Source organism: Malus domestica, chromosome 05 (assembly GCF_042453785.1).
Source record: "Malus domestica chromosome 05, GDT2T_hap1".
NCBI classification, from domain to species: Eukaryota; Viridiplantae; Streptophyta; class Magnoliopsida; order Rosales; family Rosaceae; genus Malus; species Malus domestica.
In genome coordinates, this window is record NC_091665.1 from 17,662,096 (window position 1) to 17,678,154 (window position 16,059).

The following is a 16,059-nucleotide window of genomic DNA, read 5'->3' on the forward strand; positions in this document are numbered from 1 at the left end:
TGGTTCCATTCATCCCAAGTGAAGGAAAAAGGACATTCCATCGTTCACTTTGGAGTTGTAAGACAATGCATTAGAAATTTATAAGCTTTAACTAGGCTCTATCGTTGCTTAAATAGAATAACCGACATCTGCTGGTGTAGATAGCATTGCATCGGTTCTGTACTTTCCTTGTCTTCGTCTCGTGGCGATTATTGTTTATGTTTTAACTCAATGAAATCTGTTTACTATCATTTTTGTTATTATATTTCCTTGCTGAATTTCAGATCAAGGGTAGTTGTGTAAAACCAGGTGCTGCTGTCATTGTTGTCGGCACAAATGCTATAGATGACCCGAGTAGAAAGTCGGGCTATAGATTGGTTGGAGATGTAGATTTCTAGGAAGCATGTAAGGTAGCCGGATGGGTAACTCATATTCCTGGTGGCGTCGGACCAATGACGGTGGCAATGTTGCTCAAGAACACTTTGGATGGTGCAAAGCATGATATTGCTCAATAAAGCCACCCTTGTCCTTTGCAGAGTACTTTATTAGCCAGGTAACATTTTATATTTTGTATGTGTTATTCTGCTATGTTTTCTTCATAGCCTTTGCAATTAAGATGAGTTTTAGGTGTTTAAGCAATGCGGTCATGTTTATTCAGGCTGTTGAGGTATCTAGCAATGAGTTTGAACCTTCATAATGAGATATACTATATGCAAAAGAGGTCGCTAAGGAAATGGATCAGCTTTCATAGAATTGTCTCTTGATTATCAGAGTCCCATGTCTGAAACCCACACAGAAAATCTGGAAGCTCCACCCCACCTATAACCAAGTAATGCTATTATGTGTGATCATATAATTCATGGGGATTTTCCTATTTAACATGGAATGTCTCTTGGGGATTTCTTGCTAATTTCTTTTTTTCTTACCGCAGCTGTTGCTCTACTAACATTAACAGCCGTTGGCAGCGGTTGTTGGTCGTTGGGAGAAGGACTTTAGGTAAAGAACAACCTTGGAGAAGAACTAGAACAAGAAAGAACAAGTTTGGATAAGTAGAACTGGTTTGGTTTTGTTGTTCCAATATAAAGCTCTCATCTTAGTTTTAGTCTGTAGTGAGAAGTTGAAATCTAATTACAAGAATTGGGAATGTAAAGGATAAGTGGCTCAGAGTCAATTGTTATATTTTCTGGAATTGTTTCTTTGTTTACTCAATTTCATTTCCAAGAATCGCTTATGTTTAGCTTTGTTCCTCCATTTATTTATTTTATTTTTTTGGAAAGACTTTGTTCCTCGATTTTTTTTTATTGCGGATATGCTACTTTTTGTTGGATTGAAGCAAAGAACATTAATATTTTGTTATATATCATCGGTTATTTTTTTTCTTTTTTTTCATTATCCTGTTTTTTAGTTCGACACTGCACCAAACGCTTTACTAAGTTAGTCCAGCTTAGTCTAGTCTAAGCCAGTCCAGCTTAGTCCCTGCAGCTAGTCCAGTCCGAGACAGTCCGGTGCAACAAACGCACCCTTAGGTTCCTCACTTTCCTCACGTCTCTCTCTCTCTCGCACCGTCGTCGCACGGCTTTGCTCTCCGCAAGTGTTGCCATTGCCGTCGGTACTGGCAATTCCTCCCAACGTTCTTTAAAACTTTAACCCCACGGCTCCTTTTCCATTTCTTCCCCACCTCTCTCTCTCCTCTTTTTCTCACTCTCCCTACAAAACCTTCATCTTCGACGTTTCTGCTAATCAGTTCATGTTATTTATAATATCAGGTAAGTCTATCTCTATCTCTCATTTCTTTGCTTTAGAGTTCTTATGGAAGATTGTTGCAATTTTCGGTAGACCCTTATTGTTTTCTGGATTTTGTAGGCCATTTTGCGTTTGAATCAATGAGGTTCCATTATTTGCTAATATGGGTTGATTAGTTTTGTCGTAAATATGTTGAATTGCAGTCTCATTTGTTATGTATGAGCTTAAAGGGAGCTTCTTTCCCCTTCCCAACGACTCGCTTTGAATTTGTCAAAATGTTAGCTATAAATGTTTCGATTTGGGTTCGTTTTGGTTATTCGATTTGGGTTCGTTTTAGTTTCGAAGTATGAATTTTCCCGATTTTTCTGAAATATTGAAAGGGAGTTGGTTTTCTAGGTTCCAAAATAAAATGTAATTCTGGTATAGGACCTTTTATGTGTGTGGAGAATGAAACTATTATTAGTGGCATTCGAATTTATTTATCAATTTTTCGATGGAACGTTTAATTATTGTTTGTATTCTTGTGCATCGTAATAAAGCTCCATGTGTTCATCAAATCATTCAATGACTTGCATATGCACACAAACCGAATGAAGGAAGGAGGTGGCTAGCACAAGCACTAGGATGCTAAGAACGGGTGTAATTGATTTGGATGAAATGTGTAAAAAAAAAAAAAAAAAAAAGGTTAACGGGTGAAACGGGTTGAAACGGGTGACCCGTTAGCTTAACGAGTTGGGTTCGAGTGACCCGTTAAGCTTAATGGGTTAGGTTCGGATGACCCATTTACAGGTTTACGTGTGACCCACTAATTGGGTCCCACGTGAGGGGCGTGTTGTATCCTACATCGGCCGTAAAAAAAGAACAGTAATAGTTTAAATATCATAACCTCACTCTAACTAACATCGAGACATTTTATGATAAAACCTCACACCTGACGGATTGTGTATAGGGGTGGGTTCGGTACGGTTACCGTACCAAAACCCTTGTACCAATTACCGTACTAAACTTTCGGTTTGGTAAAATCTATTACCATTACCGTACCAAACTTTCGGTATACCGAAGTTCGGTATTGCCAAAAGTTTGGTTGGCATGGTATGACAATGGTAATTGCCATTTTGTTTTGGAACAAAATATGTTTTTGTTTTTTTAACCCAATTCAAGGGCAAAACTTTTTTTTTGTACCTTTATCTCATACAGTATAGATTAAATTCATCTATTATTCATCATTTACAATTCACACACATAATAATTCAAATGAAGCATCAAGATTTATCATGAAAATTAAGCTTACAATCCAAATAAAAGTTACGAACCAAAACAAATAGAAGTTAACAATCCAAATAGAAATTAAAGTTTCAAACCAAATGAAAATTGGAAGTAAACTTCAAAAAGGAGAATTCATTGATCAGTTATTCAAGCTTGAGATGTCGAAACTTTTGGAGGAGGCATTGAACCTGTAGAAGATTGAGTTTGTGTCAAGCTTACATTACAAACAAATAAAACATATTAATTAGTAGCAAGAAGAATTAAAGTTGAAAACCATTTAATAACAAATTTACTAAAAAAATTAAAGCATATCTTTCTTGTTTTCTCTTCTTCTATTTCCTTGTAAAATTGAAGCATATCTTCCGTTGGTCCTTATAGAAGTTTACTTCACATGCCCTAAGCCAACCACTAGTACACACTAGTGCCTCAATTATTTTAGGAGTCAAGGATACCCTAAAAGGGTTCACAACCCTCCTCCCTAGACTAAATGCATTTTCACTAGCAACAGTAGAAGTGGGGGTTACAAAGATATTTTGGCTATTTGTGAAAGAATTAGGAAGTCTTTTGTGTTTGATTTCCACAATTTTAAGAGATCAAAGTCACCAACAACAATGCTAATATAAATAGGGTTTTATTTTCAAATTATTGGAATATTATAAATATGTGTTATATAATTATGTATTATATAAATTATAAATTATATTGTATTTTCGGTATGGTACAGTAATACCGTGGTAATTGTATCCATTACCAATACCGTACCATGAAATTTTGGTACGGTACAATACCGTACCATTACCGATTGGTACAAAAAATTTGGCACAAAATCGGTATGGCATGGTTGGCAATTCGGTTGGCACGGCAATTTGGCAAAAAAAATCCACCCCTAATTGTGTATGAGGTAATTACCAAGTTAGGAACAATATCGGTGTTGTTGGGAATGGGCCTATGACTCGTCTGTCTGATAAGTCTACATGGTATCAGAGCCAAGGGACGAGCTTGTAGCACCATATGATTAGGTGGGTCCCTTTTGGCCTCGGGCAATGGGTGAGTCCTAACTTGGCTCCACATAGGCCAGTAGTACCACGGGGTCCCCGTTGGCCTCGCGTGCTGGGTGAGTCTCGACTTGACTTCATGTGGTTGCCAATGTATGGATCCCCACGTGTGACCCACTAATTGGGGTTTCACGTGTCAAGGCGTGTTGAATCCCACATCGCCTAGAGGGAAAGGAGAAAAGCAATTTAAATAAGATTACCCCACTCTAACACCGATGTCTTTTGTGATAACGCCTCATACCTGATGGATTGTGCATGTGGTAATTATCAAGTTGGAGACAATATCGGTGCTGTTGGAGTGGGGCCCCCGACCTGTTGACCGAAAAAATTCAACAGTTTTAAGCACACTAGTAATAATCCAAGTGGTGTTTCTTTCACGGAAATGATTTTCCAACACTTATTTTCTCTTTATGTGATCATTTTTTGTTTTGCTTTAGGCATTGAATTGAGTGAATGAATTAGAATAAAAAAGAAATAAAGAAAGATGGAAATGACATCAGAAAATCACTTTATTTTTCTAAGGCTTTACATATCAACTCAATTAAGAATTTCATACTCGTGTCATCAATTTTTAATAGAATTTCAGATAATTTATTAAATAAATAGTATAAGTTAATACAATTTCAAAATTAAAAAAATTAATGTCAGAAAATTAAATCATAGCTCAAAATTTTTGAGTATTAATAATGTTTTGCATACAACCATTTGTATTATGACACACATGTATTCTCAGTACACTTGCTAGAATAGCACTCTGCTCTTTTGTTATTTCCATTTTGTCCAACGGCGGAGCTAGGAAATTTTCACCGGATGGGCTAGCTTAAAAATTTAAATCTTTATAAACAAAGAAACTTAATACTGTATTTTTCAGAGTATGCTCTAACTTAAGAAAATTTGACAAGGTGAGCTGAAATTTTTTGTTATTAAGCAAATACGTGTTAAAATTCAAACAAATCCAAACTTGTACGTATATAAGAAGCGATGAGAAAAATAATGTAACAAAAAGAGATGATTTGTAAACTGTATTATATAATTTTATATGGTTAAACTAAGAGAATTAAATATTAGTGACTAAATATATAATGGGCTACATTCGAAAATCAATAAAAATTATATATAAAATATTAATTTTTTATTGAATGCTACCTGGGCCCTTAACATGGCTACGCCATTGATTTCGCCGATTCCATTTTCTTGCGATTTTGTTCTCCACCTGATATGTAAATTTAAACTATTATTTACTTTTCATAATAGTAAGTGCTTGTAAAACAAAAAATATTAATACAAATTTGAAAAGCAATTATTAATCACTAAAGATAAATTTGCCTATTCTGTCAAACCACATCATGCCATATAGGAATTGAAATTTCTGATGGAAAGCACAAATGCTATCTTTTTTATTGTTATCGATATTATGAATTTTTTGACTCGTCATCTGGAGAAGCTCTAAAATATTAGCCATTTATGATTTTATTTTAGTTTAATCAATATGGGGAAGCTTTGGAAAGATATGCATGCAGAACAGCAGGAGTGATGGTTTTCCTATTTTACATTTACATTAACTACGGAAAGCTCTCCAATGGCGGGAAGCTGAGGCTGCCGCTGGGTGGCGGTGCGGATAAGAGTGGGTGATAGGAGAGTGATTCTTTTCTGATTTGGACTCCTCCGGATCCTCATTGTGAGGATCCTAGGGATTAGCTACGATGAGCCGCTCACCACACATCCTGCGGCTACAAATCATTGTCATGTAGATAGGATTGAAAATTCAAATGATTTATGACCGTAAGATGTGTGGTGAGCAGCTACAATAAAGGCTGGTTTGGTATTGTTGTGTTTTGAAAAAAAACTGCTTCTGTTGTGAAAATAAACTCATTTTTGCCGCTTCACGTTTTCAGCTTTTTCACCCAAAACTGTGAAAATAAGCTATTTTTAAGTGTTTACCAAACATCTTTTTGAGCTCAGTTTTTTTTTTTATACTTACTTTTTATAAAAGCATCTCAGCACCAAACCAATACTAAGAATCCAAAGAGGATCCAAATCCGTTATTTCCCTGCTGACAACATGCTTTTTTAGTGTCTAAAATAAGGGCTAAAAGTCTTCAAAAGATCGCAAAACTTGATTATTTTTCCAACTATGCTAAACATTTTCTCAAAGATTGCCAAAAACTCCGCAAACTATGTTGGGATGCAGACATTTTCAATGGTTTGTGTGTGAGAGGAAGTGACAGCAGCATCTCGCTTGTGGGCAGCGAAAATCATGTGTTTTTACAAGCTATAGCCATCAAGTTGTCAACATGGATTGTTAGCTATACCATTTTGTCACGAAAATTCAACATCGTCTATCATTTGCACATCCACTTGTTCTAATCTACTAAGAAATTTTGGAAATAATTGATATTATGAATTTAAAAATGGTAACAAAAATAGTTGAACTCAATACTTGCTGTTCATTTGATTTTGCAAGATGGGATGCAGACTTGCTATGAGCTTTTACACCCTAGCGAGGATCAAGCAATTAAAAGTATCACATGGAAAATTGAAGATCCATTTGAATTCATAAAAAAGTTGAGTAGTTATTAGATTTCTTGTTTTGCGCTCTTACTCTTCTATTTTATTGATTGATTTTCGAATTCGGCTACAATACTTGCATGTTTTTATTATACTTAATTCTTGACTATCACATATTGATTGTATTAAAAACATATATTCTCACGTCTTGACAAAAAATAAAATATAAATATCTAACCATAAAAAATTATTTTCCCATAAATTATATTTACACTTTTCTTATATTCGAAAATAAGAGCAGTCATAAGAGACCGAACGGCGTCGTCCTACTTTCTCTCTCTCACACATTTCCCTTTCACGCGGAAAGCCAAAAGAGAGAGAGAAAAACGAACAACAACATGCTCTCTAGTCCCTCTCCCATAAATCTGCAAACTGAATTTTATAACCAAAATCATTAAAAAAATTTATTAAAAAAAATCCCCAAAAATTAAAAAATACCTCTTTTCTTTGCTAAGCCTGAGATTTGAGCTCCATCTCATCGAAAGCTGCTGCTCTGCTCGGAAATGGTGGGCTCAATCTCAATCCCTACCCCAATCGCTTTCCCCAATTCCACTTCTCTCTCTTCTCCTTCAATCCTTCCACTCCGTCGATCCCCTCTCCTCTCCCACTGCAACCGACGCCGCCGCCTCCAATTCCGGCCCCTGGTTCTCGTTTCCTCTGCCGCGGGTGTCGCCGCCAATTCTGTCCCCAGAAATGGGTCCTACACCGTCGGCGACTTCATGACCACCAGGGAGTATCTGCACGTCGTCAAGCCCACCACCACCGTCGACCAAGGTATAATCTTGGCGCGACCTCGAACCCTCAGACCCTCGAAGCTCAGGCGCTTTGCTTACTGATTTATGCTAATTGATTGATTGGTTTTTCTATTTTTTGCAGCATTGGATGCTCTTGTGGAGAAGAGAATCACCGGTTTTCCTGTGATTGACGATGACTGGAAACTCGTAAGTCAATAAAAAATCTCATCTTTTTTGTTTCCCTTTTGTTATTTATATATAATTATATAAAATATGTAATTTGTTAAAATTTATGTAATTTTTTTTACCAAATGATATTCTCTACAGTAGTGGTTCAAATTCGCCTTTGACGAAAACGAAAATTGAACCTAAAACCTATCAGTTACATGTAACAAAGGAATACATTAGACCGTAATACTAAGTGGCTATAAAATATGTAATTAGATTCTCCATTTGTACAAAAAAATGTATTAGCATAGTTTACGAAGTTTTGTGGAAAGATGTTCACCTGTTTGGGTTAACAACTTGGTATTGTCTGCATATGATTTTGTGTTGCTTGCTTACACCTTGATTTGTGGGTTTGTTTAATGTTCTGCAGGTTGGTGTTGTTTCAGATTACGACTTGTTAGCGTTGGATTCCATATCCGGAAATATAAAAGGTGTGCATGTTTCTACATCTGAAGCATTAAAATTTTTATTTTCTTGCTTCCTGTTTTTGGGTTTGTTTTGACTCTTGAGGACAAAAAATTAAATTTTTTCATATCATAATACATAACATCCTTTTTTGACATAACAAGTTAGTATATCTATTGAGTTTGGTCGGCTGTTAGGAAATCTTAATGTTGGTTAGTGACTTCTGTGAGAATGTTAGACGTGTCAAGCTATCTGAATGCGTAAAGTTGAATCTTCAGAAAACCTGGGCTTATGAGCATATGCTAAGGATAATGCAAATGTTAACGGAATGTCAAAAATAATTTAAGAGTTCCTTTGGATGCAAGGTATCTGAATATGTAAAGTTCTATTCTAGTTTTCTCTTGGTATTAGTGACAATAATTTTATCTTTTGAATGTCCAATGATTTACAGATTTGATAAAGAGGTAATCATTCACAATGAAAAGGATTGAGGGGAGAATTGCATTATGCGAGTGAATATTTGTTATACTTGTTTATACCATATTTAGGGCCTTGTATTTAGACATCGTATAAATACTCGGAGGACTTAAATGTAATTATGTAATAAAGGAAAGGGCAAATATGTAATAAGTGAGGAGTCCTTATTCTATAAAAGGACCCCTCACCCTCACAATTAGGGGAGGCCAATTCCTAAGGCTCCTCACCCCCTCTCAACGCTCTCACTCTCAGAGCTCTATCTCCATCAGATAAATACATAATTAGTGTGGACGTAGCCCAAACCTTGGGGTGAACCACGATATATCTTGTGTTATTTACATTACTTGCAGATTCACGGTCGGGTTTACGTTGTTCCAAGACCTCTGGTTTTGTGTATCAACATTTGGCGCCGTCTGTGGGAATCGATACGAAAAGTTATGTCGGTTCTCTCTCAATTTTTCACCTCCGCCGTGAATCTGCAAAATCACAAAAACCCAAGAAACCAAATCTCTCTCTTTCTCCTCTCTCGGTCAGTTATACACTCGGTCAGTCATACACAGAAACCAAAACAAAAAGAAAACCTCAAAAAATCTCTCAAACTCTCTCAATTAGTCCTCCAGACGGCAATAGAGTACGCCCAGAAGCTTAACACTCTCAAAAAGTCTCTCAAACTATCTCCGAGCTTCTGTAGTCCACGCCATGGCTTCGGGGCATAGACGCGGAGCGAGCAAGGCCAAGGATAAGAGCAAGTTGAGTCTCGGCGATCTTGTCCTTGCTAAGGTCAAGGGCTTCCCCTATTGGCTCGCCAAGATTAGTAGGCCTGAAGATTGGAAGAAGGTCCCTGATCCAAAGAAATATTTTGTCCAATTTTTTGGAACATAAGAGATCACCTCGAGACCAAGTCAGGGACGTCGTGGGTCGCCAATGTCAAGGACCCGATGTCGGCTCTGGTGGTGATGTTCGAGAAGCCGTTGCTGAACTTGACGTTTAAGGACTTGATTGCTGCAACGTCGCACTTCGGCAAGGACTCCCAGCTCGCCGAGGGATGCTCATGTTGGTGAAGCCAGATTCTCCGATCCGGAAACATCTCTTCTGGTTTTCTCCTTAAATTATTTTCTAGGGTTGCAGAGTTCTCTGGTCTGCCCCTTTCTCGAGGGACTCAAAATTTTCTTGCTGGTACTTGAGATTTCCCGGGAAATCGGCTTCTGGGGTTTTCCGGAATTCGATTTTCGTGTTCGGAAAGGTGAGAAAATGGTGAGGGGGAAGACTCAGATGAAGTGCATCGAAAATACAGCGAGCCGGCAAGTGATTTTTTCCAAGACAAGGGCTGCTGAAGAAAGCCTTTGAGCTTTCAATCCTGTGTGATGCTGAAGTTGCACTTGTGATCTTCTCCGCAAGAGGGAAGCTCTATGAGTTTTCGAAGATACAGTGGTTGCAGACAGAAAGCAATGCATGTTCAACTTTGTTCCTGCCCTCAGTGAGAAGTCTGCAGATTTGTCCTTGAAATATGAAGCATCACCATCATGGCCAACCTGCAGATTCAAGGGTGCACATGCATGACAGCTCAGAGACAGAAAGAGAGGAAAGTGAAGAGAAGAAAGCAAAAGCTTTTGCAAAGCAAAAGCGGAGATAAGATTATTTTCTTACTATTAAAACTATTATCATTTCTTGTCTGCCATATTCATCAGGGTCAAGAAACAGAAAGAAAATAAAAAACAAAAGCAGAAAAGAAAAGCAAAAACAAAAGCAAAAAAGAAAGCAAAAGAGAAAGCAAAAGCAAGGAATAAACACCCCACCAGAATGATGTGATTTACTTTTCTTATTTTTGACTGATGTAATTTATTTTTCGTATTTTTCGGAGATATCTGTATAAACCCCCATCAGAGGGTATATATATATAAAAAAAAAAAAAAAAAAAAAAAACGACAAAGCCCAAAATAAATGGGCTGGAATGTTGTGTGAAGAGCGAAGGCCCATAAGCCCAAAATAGCACTAACCAGGTCATCAAAAGTACGCCCAGTACTTCACAATTATTCGGCAAACCGCCGCTATTATCACTAACCAGGTGACCAAAAGTACGCCCAGTACTCCAAAATTATTCGGCAACTCGCCGCTATTATCACCAACCAGGTGATGAGATGTACAACCTGTACTCTAATTTGGCAACTAGCCATTCATGCCACCAACTAGGTGATGAAATGTACAACCCGTACTTTCCTTCATGCCACCAACCAGGTGATCAAAAGTATGCCTAGTACTCTAAATTATACATGAGCATTACTCATGTCATTCATACATAAACATTCATGAGCATCACTCATGTTAACATTCATGAGCATCGCTCATGACAACATCCATGAGCATCATTCATGTCAATCAACATAAACATTCATGAGCATCACTCATGTCCATTAGCTTCAAAAGCTTCATTTACAGAGCTCCAGCTTCAAAAGCTCCATTTACAAAAGCTCTAACTTCAAAAACTTCATTTACAGAACTCCAGCTTCAAAGCTTCACTTGCAAAGCTTCAGTGCAGGGTATATAAATACCGCCTCCGAACAACCGCCACTTCGGTCCATACATGGATTCAATTTGAAGTCTCCAGCCAACAGACTCTATTGACTGAAGACTTGGGGGACTACATTATGTACCATATATTGGGCCTTAACTGGGCCTCATGAAAAATACTTGGGGACCTTAGCCCATTATTTAAGTATTAAGGAGCGAACCCTTATTCTGTAAAAGGGACTCCCTCACTTTCATTAGAGAGCACCCATTATTCATGTATTGAGGAGCGAGCCTTTATTCTATAAAAGGAACTCCCTCACCATCATTAGAGAGCAACGCCGCCAGCTGAGCAACCGCCTCGCCGCGAGCATCACTCCTAACCCATCACTTATGTATTGAGGAGCGAGCCCTTATTCTATAAAAGGGACTCCCTCACCATCATTAGAGAGCATCGCCGCCTACTGAGCAACCGCCTCTCCGCGAACATCAACTCTAGCCCATCATTCATGTATTGAGGAGCGAGTCCTTATTTTATAAAAGGAACTCCCTCACCGTCAAATGCCACAAGCCGAACCAACCAAGGCAACATAAGCCACGAGCCTCGCAGCCTCGCAGCGTGTGCTACTTCTAGTTGAGCATCATTTTAGATTGAGCACCGCCTCATATCGAGCATCAGTTCAAGACAATATCTAGTTACTTCGGCCCACACATGAATTGAATTTCAAGTCTCCAGCCAAAAGACTCTCTTGACTGAAGACTTGGGGGACTACTGTTTATACCATATTTAGGGCCTCGTATTTAGACCTCGTATAAATACTCGGGGGACTTAAATGTAATTATGTAATAAAGGAAAGGGCAAATATGTAATAAGCGAGGAGTCCTTATTCTATAAAAGGACCCCTTACCCTCACAATTAGGGGAGGCCAATTCCTAAGGCTCCTCACCCCCTCTCAACGCTCTCACTCTCAGAGCTCTCTCCCCAGATAAATACATAATCAGTGTGGACGTAGCCCAAACCTTGGGGTGAACCACGATATATTTTGTGTTATTTACATTACTTGCAGATTCACGGTCGGGTTTACGTTGTTCCAAGATCTCCGGTTTTGTGCATCAACAATACTAGTTTTTGACATCAAGTAAATATATCTCCATATTCGTTTCTTCTTACGTTGAAAAAGCGTGAGAGAAGAACAGAATAATCAAGTAATCAACTTATCATCTGTTCTACTTGAATCTTTGGTCAACTGTTGATTTTCAGTACATTGCATCAACAATTGTAGTTTCATTAAAGATATCACTTAATTATTTAACTTTGCCAATGTAGTGGCGTTTATGCATTGTGGATTGCCACTTATGCCTGGGATTTTTAGTTAGGGGACCTTGAGGTTTTTGCCTTTAGGGGCATTCAGTAAACTCCTAAAAGTGGGCCATGATACTTATATTAACATGAGAGGAATTTGAATTGTTAAGGACACTCCCCCCTCTCTCCAAAAAGAAAAAAAGAAAATAAGTACCAGCACAAAGTTTGAGTATATGAATAATTACCAAGATTAGCTACAAAAAAGTTCTTAAATAGAGTAAGGTCATAAGGAACTTCACAAAAACAGAAAAAGAGAAATATGGTCTTGTTGCTTTGTAGCTTGGAAAAACCCAGTTTTCAACAAGTGGAAACAAAAACAAAATAATATCGTAAGCTATACCACAAAGAGATGAAGCAATTGCAGCATAGAATTACTTGAAATATTGATTTTCTCACATATTTAGCTGCAATGTTTAGACCTGAGTTTAATGAAGGTTGCACTTGGTTAGAGAGCCTAAAGTAATAGATTGGGGACCTAAGGCAAGTGTCTCAACTGGGGCTTGCCTTGGGGGTTCTTTGTTAGCTCTAACTTAGTTCTTCCTTTTGTTTTCTTTTTGGGGAGAAATGAAAGGAGACTTACATAATTATTATTTTGCTCTCAGGTGGTGGTCAAAGTGACACAAACTTGTTTCCAGATGTTGATAGTTCTTGGAAAGTATGTAAGAAGTTGGTTTTTTACTACATTAATTTTTAATTTCGTTTACAACTAGTCTCTGCTGCACTGTCTATTTTGTTTCAAATATATGATGGATGATATTTTTCTCGCTTAACGTGGATTATAATGTTGATTTGCAACTCTTGATAAATTTCATGAAATGCTAATATATATGTCAGTTGTACACATGTACGCCACATGCGGTTTATGGACCTACAGTTACACACTACCTCATACTGTGTATTTTTCTCGCTTGCCTTGCAAGACTGTTGGAGTTCAGAATTCTTTAGAGATATGGATTTTATAGTTATAAATGGTAATGTTAGTTTGTGGTGCTGTGGTGGGAAAGAATAGAAGAGTTTTGATGATCGAGAAAAAGATGTGTCTTCATTATAGGAGAGAATTAGATATTTCCTTTCCCTTGGGATTCACTTTCTAGACATTGTTCCTTTCAGTTAAATCTCATTTTGTGGGTTAAGGGTTGTGTTAGTTCTTGGTCTAGTTTTAGTTTTGTGGGACTTCGTTAGTATTAGTTTTCTTGTATTATTGACTTTCTTGTCCGTTGTTATAAAAATATTCTGTCATTTGTAAGCTTGTTAGTTAGCCGACCCCACTTAGTGGGAAAAGGCTTTGTTGTTGTTGTTGTATTTGTAAGCTTGTTAGTATGACGTTGATTAGCATTAGCCTGTACCTGACATAATGATAATCTTTTCCTGTGCTCACCACGATGATAGATGTTTTTGTTACTTCTTTTTCACCCGTACTATCCTTTCATGTGACTGACTAGTCTAACTCATAACTCAGCATTCAGCAAGAATGCCCAAATGTAGGATACAGTATGTAGCCTAAAATTATAACCGTGCTTATGCATATTACTTTAAGTAATGCGTAGATCAGTAAATGTATGGTTAATTGCTTCATGAATTTCTTTCTAAATTTGGATGAGTGTGGCAGACATTCAATGAGATACAGAAACTGCTTAGCAAGACCAATGGAAAAGTTGTTGGTGACTTGATGACACCTGCTCCGCTTGTTGTTCGTGAAACCACCAACCTGGGAGATGCGGCTAGGTAAAGGATTTAACTAATTTTCCTAATATCTTATTTGTGGTCAGAAAAATTTCTTGAAGCATAACTGTTCAATTTTGCTATGACTACGTTTATTTGAGATTGAGAATATTGATGACAGGCTGAGATTTAGTTGGAGTAGAACTAAATATCTCGTACAAGTGGTCGAACTTGTTAATGTTATGATTCTGTCTTTTCATGCTAAGATGTGCTAAAATGTTATGCAATGTGCAGTTAGATGCAGTTTAAGTTATTAAACTCAACTTTAAACGATCTCTATGTTTTGGTAGGTTGTTGCTTGAAACAAAATATCGCCGACTGCCAGTTGTAGATTGTGAAGGCAAGCTGGTAATTATCCTTTTCTCTCTCCTAAATTCGAACAAAAATATAAAATATCTTGTCCGTTGGATGCCAAACTGCTGCTAGTTGTTTTTGATTTCTTTCTTATCCGTGTCAAAAGGTTGGGATCATTACGAGGGGGAATGTTGTTAAAGCTGCCCTGCAGATAAAACGTGCTAGTGAAAATAAGCTTAGTTGAGGGGATCATCGGTGGAGATCACAAAAAGTCGCTTCAATATCACATTTATTTCTGCAATGCACACTATTAAGAGGCCGGTCACTTATACTATTTGAAGGAAAGTTTATCATTTATGTCCTTCAGAAGGGATATATTATAGCTTTCTAGGAACCTTGCCTTAATATATAGTATAGATTGCCTTAAGGCAGGGTACTTCCACTTGTATTTAGGGTTGTAAAATTATCAAACATAGTTTTGTGTAGGATAAGATCCGACTTGCATTTGTCCTACGCCAAATTTTGTATTGTTACGTCTTAAAGACGATGATTATTGATGGTTATAGTTTATAATGAGCTTTCCCAACATAGCTCTTACTTTGGTGTTTGAGATTGCTCATTGTTCATGGTCTTCATGCTCCCAACCACCCATTCAATTGGGTGGTTGAAAGAACACTGAATAATTTCAAGGGGACCCTTCAATCATGTAGATCCTCTGGGGATTTCGCTTATCAAAAGTGGCTTATGGCTTGTGGCTTGTGACGCTCCTCACAACAAGGATTCTGTTTTGACATCATTGTATTCTAGTTGTGGTGAGTGATTTTCAAAGCTAATCTTGCTGGGACATTCTCAATTGGGAATTGTTATTAGGGGATTCTAAAATAGTCATTCTCTATTCAGTCCTCTCTTGTTCTTTTACTAGAGTGCATCACGATTTTGACTTTTCTTAAAGCGCCAACAACAGGGGTCTGGCTTTGATATCATGTTCTACTCAGTGATAACGGAGTTCTAAAAGAGTGGCTGTAAAAGAGTTTGCTTGGAAGTGTTTTCGAAAGTATTACTTCTTAGAAAAAACACTTGGACGAGCTTTGTTTGTGATTGCTTGATAACATCGTTTTTCTAAAAGTGATTCTAGCTCATATAAAAGCACGTTTCTGGAGAATATGCTTCTTTAGTAAGTACTTTCTAGAAAAGCAATTCCAAACGGAACATTCGTTTTGCTTCTTGAGAAAGCATTGAAAAAAGATAATTTTAACTCAAAGGGTTCTAGTTTTTGTGTCAAACAATTGCTTTTATAATCAATTTCAGTCAAATATTTAACTAATTTCTCTGAATTTGTATCTCATTGCTGACTTGCCCATTAAATTAATATTTTGGCCAATTTATCCTATGAATAATGTTAGGGAGACCAAATTTGCAAACAAAATGATGTGTCACCGATAAGAATATAAGTACGTTAATCAACACTTACGTAATAATCCAATTATCAACATCTACATTATTTGATTTCCCCATGAATAATGCTAGGGAGACCAAATATATAATCAGATTTGCAAATCAAATGATGTGTCACCAATAAAAAATAAGTACATTAATCAATACTTAAGTAATAATCCAATTCTCAACTTTCACATTATTTAATTTACAAAATTTTGTTTAAATATTTGATTTTCCTAGCATTATTCCTTATTATTCCTTATTGAATACTAAGAAAGGTAGCA

At 37.1% G+C, this 16,059-nt stretch overlaps 1 protein-coding gene across 1 annotated transcript; it reads left to right on the forward strand.

Moving 5' to 3' along the window:
* The first annotated feature begins 6,824 nt into the window (after nt 1–6,824).
* LOC103420229 (CBS domain-containing protein CBSX2, chloroplastic-like) lies at nt 6,825–14,924 on the forward strand. Its single transcript, XM_029102101.2, has 7 exons — nt 6,825–7,384; nt 7,487–7,551; nt 7,943–8,003; nt 12,925–12,977; nt 13,932–14,047; nt 14,335–14,392; nt 14,505–14,924. Exons 1-7 carry the CDS (start codon nt 7,114–7,116, stop codon nt 14,580–14,582), a joined length of 702 nt encoding a protein of 233 aa, XP_028957934.1. The 5' UTR covers nt 6,825–7,113; the 3' UTR covers nt 14,583–14,924.
* Nucleotides 14,925–16,059: the final 1,135 nt, after the last annotated feature.

What these genes read in the sequence shown, in the direction of transcription:
- LOC103420229 (XM_029102101.2), top strand. Translation starts at nt 7,114, where the DNA reads ATGGTGGGCTCAATCTCAATCCCTACCCCAATCGCTTTCCCCAATTCC. An exon ending in AACCTGGGAGATGCGGCTAG is followed by an intron (nt 14,048 to 14,334) that starts GTAAAGGATTTA and finishes ATGTTTTGGTAG; the next exon opens with GTTGTTGCTTGAAACAAAAT. An exon ending in TAGATTGTGAAGGCAAGCTG is followed by an intron (nt 14,393 to 14,504) that starts GTAATTATCCTT and finishes CCGTGTCAAAAG; the next exon opens with GTTGGGATCATTACGAGGGG.